Below are 5,014 nucleotides of genomic sequence, written 5' to 3' on the forward strand. Positions count from 1 at the left end.
TATATGTATATTTTATATGTACTCTCTTCATTGTTTTATATTCTTTTTTACAATGTGCATGCATGAGTCATTTGTAATCACTTGCCCTACATGCAACTGATTTCACCTGTCAGAACCAGTTATCAGGTAATCCAAGTGATTTTCACCTCTAACAGGCTAAGCATCGATTGTAATATTTCAATCCTAACTTGAGATTTACACTAAATACAGTAATATTTTCAATCTAGAAAGTAACATTACTCTCCTAAGATTCACTCATTTTGGATATTTCAACTCTTCTACGTGTTTGTAACACTCCAAAAATCTTCATTAAAAAAATCCTAATTATATCTTTTATTATGTATGTTTTGCAACTAAAGAATTGAGAAAAAATAAATAAATAAAAAAACTCTTGTCTTTCCTATATCTGGCACATACTCTGTACAGCTTTTTCCTCTTTGCACGATGCTCTCACCGCGCTAGGTGACACTATCTGATTTGAACTCTACTAATTCGTTTTGTTTCATTGGCGGCACATTGCAGGCAGCAACACACCCCCTTAGAATGGCCTAAACTCTCACACAGTTTTATAAAAAAAAAGGGTAAAATTTGGCCCCTAAACTTCCACAAAATTTTGTTTTCCATCCTTAAACTATTAAAAGTTTCTTTTTTGTCTTTAAACTTGACAAACCATTTTACTTTTCATCTTCTGTCTATGTTTATTAATTTGTGTTATATGTGGTCTAATAGACTAATAGAATACTGACAGATATCTGACTTGAACTAAATTATTTTATATATAAAAAAAAAATAGACACGTAGCCCTAATAACAATTATTTAAAAGGAAAGAATTACTCCTCACACCTTTAATGGTCCTTTAGGCCTCCACTTTACTCCTCCCAGCCACACTTTCTCTCCTCCACCGCCCAATTTCTCTCTCTAAACCCCCATCACATTCTTCCTTTAATGTCTTCTTTAGTTCTTTACCTTTACTTACTCTTCGAGTCCAAAACGCTATCCAACCCGACAGCAAGTTCTACCCAAACCAGTCAGAGGACGACCCACTTGAAGCCCCAAAGGTTCAGCTCACAGAGTCTCCAAATTACAGAAATAGTGGAACCCAAGTTTAGGATGAGCTGAGCTAAGCTTTTGGAGGAATGTGATGGGGTTTAGTAAGAGAAAGTGGGGTGGTAGAGGAGAGAGAAAGCGTGGCTGAAGGGAAGAAGTGAGGTCTGAAGGATCATTAAAGGTGTGGGGGCAATTTTGTCTTTATAAATAATTGTTATTAGGGAAACCAATAACTCTTATCTCTGTATATTTTTTTTAAGAGAGTTTCAATTTATAGCGTTTGTTCTTGATGATAGTTTTTTATCATTAGACTAAGACACCAATCAGTTTTTTTGTGTAGACGGAAATTGAACCTCAAATCTTTTATACAACCATTAGAAATTTTACCAGTTGAACTAATTGGAATCTACTCTATATTTTTTTTAATATAAATAATTTAATCCAAATAAAATAAATAGATTGTTTTGTAAAGTTTAGGGACAGAAAACAAAATTTTAATAATTTAAGAAAAAAATACGAATTTTTATAAAAATTTAAAGTTGAAAATGATATTTTACCCTATAAAGAATCTTTGCTGCCTCCTCCTATATAGTATCTTTTTCCTATTGCCTCACGTATTCCAACTCATAAGAGAATATAGTCGGTCACTCACTGCCGCTGGGCCACCATCAAATCATTTTGGGCTTTAATCCGTCGTGGGCTAGATTTAGTGCCTATGTAACTCAATAACTCAACACTGGATTTGAATCTCATTTATAGTACTATTTTTTTTTTTTTTTTTGGTAAAAACATTTATAGTACTATAATAACAAATTATTAATTAATTTTTTTGCTTTATGATAAAAGATGACTAGCATCTGGGGCTTTTTTTTTTTTTTTTTTTTTAATCTAAAGGTCAACATATTCAATTCATCATAATTTGAAATAACTACATTTTTTTTAATTTCAAAAATACGTTGGGATGTGATGAAATTTATAGAAACTATTTTTTCATTATTGTTGACGGTACAAGTTGAGTGAGCAATGTGAAACGCTTTGCCTGGAATGGTCTTTCAACAAAATCATTCGTTAAAACAGTTGTTTCATTCTACTTAAACTATACCATCAAATTTGGTGAATACAAATTCAGCATGAAACTAATATTAAAAAAAAAAAAATTAAAGAAGTGAAAAATAAAGAAAAAGTAAACAAATATATATATATATATATATTGACCTACCAAAACTTTTAAGGATTTAGGAATCAACCACAGAATACACATCTTCATTTTAGTGAGAGCACAAATATTTATATTTTTTTTGTTTGGTTGCGTGCTTTAATTCATTTGATAAAAATAAATAGTATTAAAGGAAAAAAAAATTTTAAAATCGTTGGTGTAATTCTTATATGTTTTGACATGATGATAAGAGGTAATTATAATGTAAATGATCTCATTGATTCAAATTCATTGTCTCTAAATATCTATATCGAAAATAGTGATAATAATAATTGACCAAAGTTATTGGGTTTTGTTTGAATTGCGACCTTAGTTTTGAGTGGAATAGCCGCCCCCTTCAAGTGAATAATGCAGTATAAAAGTCTTTTTCTTGTCCCATCACCCATGTTTGTCGATCTCCTTTTGTTTGTTTGTTTTATTTTCTTGCTGTTTTCCTTTTTGTATTATTTGGTTTGGTTAACTTGGGTGGTACCGTACGTCACGCGTGCGTAGGATATTTGTGTTGTGAAATAAGATAAGTAGCAAGACAAGAGATATATGAATATGATCAGATAATATATTATATTTTCTCAAGTAGTCATTCACACTTACCACATGTACTGATCATGGCTCCGATCTGGGCTTTGACGCACCTTTCAATTTTATGGCGTCATCTGGTAGTATGGGTGGCGGCGTCGATCAGTTCGTCGAAGAGGTGGACGCTCGGCCTGGTACAAAAGGCCGCGCGGAAGCTGGCCGTACCGGCCCAGTGGTGGGTCTTGACGGATCCTTTGAGGCTCGTCCCGAAGCTCATGAGGTCTCGGCTCTTCATCAAGGTGGCTCAAGTTTTGAAGCTAACCCAGCAAACCAATCAACGCTTAACCCGGAAGCTGAGGTGGGAAATGTTGGTACTTGGAAGGGGTCAAGCGAAGGAGGCGATGATGAAGACAAGATGGAATCGGAGGAAGGTGGCGGTGCTGCTCTCCCTCTGCACTGAGTTTCCAATTTCTTTCTTTTTCCTTCTGCCTCCCGCTTTAATGGATATCATAATTTGGAATAGTAGGGGCGCTCTGAAGCCCAATTTTCAGAGCTACGTCGGGGATCTAGTTCATGACCATAATCCTGCTATCATGGTTGTGATGGAGACAAAAATTGGTGGTGCTAGAGCAAAAGAGATTACTGATAGGCTTCCATTTGATGGAGCCATACATTCGAATACTATTGGGTACGCAGGGGGGCTCTGGCTGCTGTGGAACTCAGATAAGGTGGATATAACTGAATTAGCCAACACTGAGCAGGAGATTCATGTTGAAGTTAAGGTACGTTCCTCTAACCTTAGCTGGATTTTTTCTGCAATTTATGCTAGTCCTAGGAGTGAGGAGAGATTTATGCTCTGGGATAATCTAATTAAAGTGGCTGACCTCCACAATAAACCTTGGATTATGGCTGGTGATTTCAACGAGCCTTTGACTGATGAGGATAAATTTGGGGGCAAAGGGGTTAATATTAATCGTTCTTTGATTTTTAAAGAGTGTCTTGACTCCTGCAACATGGTTGACATGGGGTTTTCTGGTCCAAGATACACGTGGACAAATAAGAGAGATATTAATAACCTGATTTTGGAGAGAATTGATAGGTTTTTCATGAATCCGGATTGATGTCTTCTTTATCCAGATGCTAAGGTTAAGCATTTGCCTAGATGCCATTCGGATCACTGCCCGGTGCTCATGGAAGCCACCCCCGGCAGATTCACTAGCCTGACCAGACCTTTCAAATTCCAAGAGCTCTGGCTGTCAGACTCTTCTTTCCCGAGTGTGGTGGCTCGAGCCTGGAGCAGAGGGGGAGGGCTAGCAGAGCGTATTGATAATTTTTCCAAGGATGCCTTGATTTGGAATAAAAACCATTTCGGTAATATCCATTTCAAGAAAAAAAGAGTCGTGGCCAGAATCTATGGAGTGCAGAAAGCTTTGGCCTCCTGCCCTAGTGCAGACCTTATTAATTTAGAAAAAGTGCTGCACCAAGATCTTGAGCTTCTACTTGACCAGGAGCGTGATCTATGGGCGCTTAAATCTAGAATCAATTGGATGATTCAGGGAGATCGCAATACCTCCTTTTATCATGTCTCTACTATTGCAAGAAGAAAGAGGAATCACATTGCTGCAGTGAAGGATGATGTGGGTAACTGGCTTACAGAGGATAGGCAGGTCATGAGCTTTTTCAGAAGGGGTTTTGTGGAGCTGTATACCACTTCCCATTCAAGTGCCCCTCGGGTGGATAGTTTTAGTGATCAATGGTGTGCTCAGCTCAATGAGGTAGATATAAGGGGCCTTGAAGAGCTGGTCAGTCCGGAGGAGATCAAGTGTGCTCTTTGGTTTATGAAGCCCCATAAAGCCCCTGGCCCTGATGGGCTGCATGCAGGCTTTTTCCAGCGTTTTTGGCTCACTGTAGGTGCTGCAGTCACAGAGGAAGTGTTGAAAGCCTTTGCTAGTAGTTGCGTTCCCGAGTACTTGAATAATACCCACATTGTCCTCATTCCCAAGATTCAAGGACCTGAAACCATTTCTAACTACCGACCTATCAGCCTTTGTAATTCGGTTTACAAGATCATTTCTAAAGTAATTGTCGCTCGCATTAGACCCCATTTGGATAGGTTAATTTCTCCCTATCAAGCGGCTTTTGTTCCGGGTAGAAAGGGGGTGGATAACTTTATTATTGTTCAAGAATTGGTTCATTCTATTGGCAGAACTAAAGGGAAAAATGGGCTTATGGCA

The 5,014-nt window shown here is 37.5% G+C and overlaps 1 protein-coding gene across 1 annotated transcript; it reads left to right on the top strand.

Annotated features, from left to right (window-relative positions):
* The first annotated feature begins 3,280 nt into the window (after positions 1 to 3,280).
* On the top strand, positions 3,281 to 3,901 carry LOC115949905. Its single transcript, XM_031067170.1, has one exon. The coding sequence runs from the start codon at positions 3,281 to 3,283 to the stop codon at positions 3,899 to 3,901; it is 621 nt and encodes a 206-aa protein (XP_030923030.1).
* The last annotated feature ends 1,113 nt before the right edge of the window (positions 3,902 to 5,014 follow it).

The sequence above is a fragment of the Quercus lobata genome, chromosome 6 (genome assembly GCF_001633185.2).
Source record: "Quercus lobata isolate SW786 chromosome 6, ValleyOak3.0 Primary Assembly, whole genome shotgun sequence".
NCBI lineage: Eukaryota > Viridiplantae > Streptophyta > Magnoliopsida > Fagales > Fagaceae > Quercus > Quercus lobata.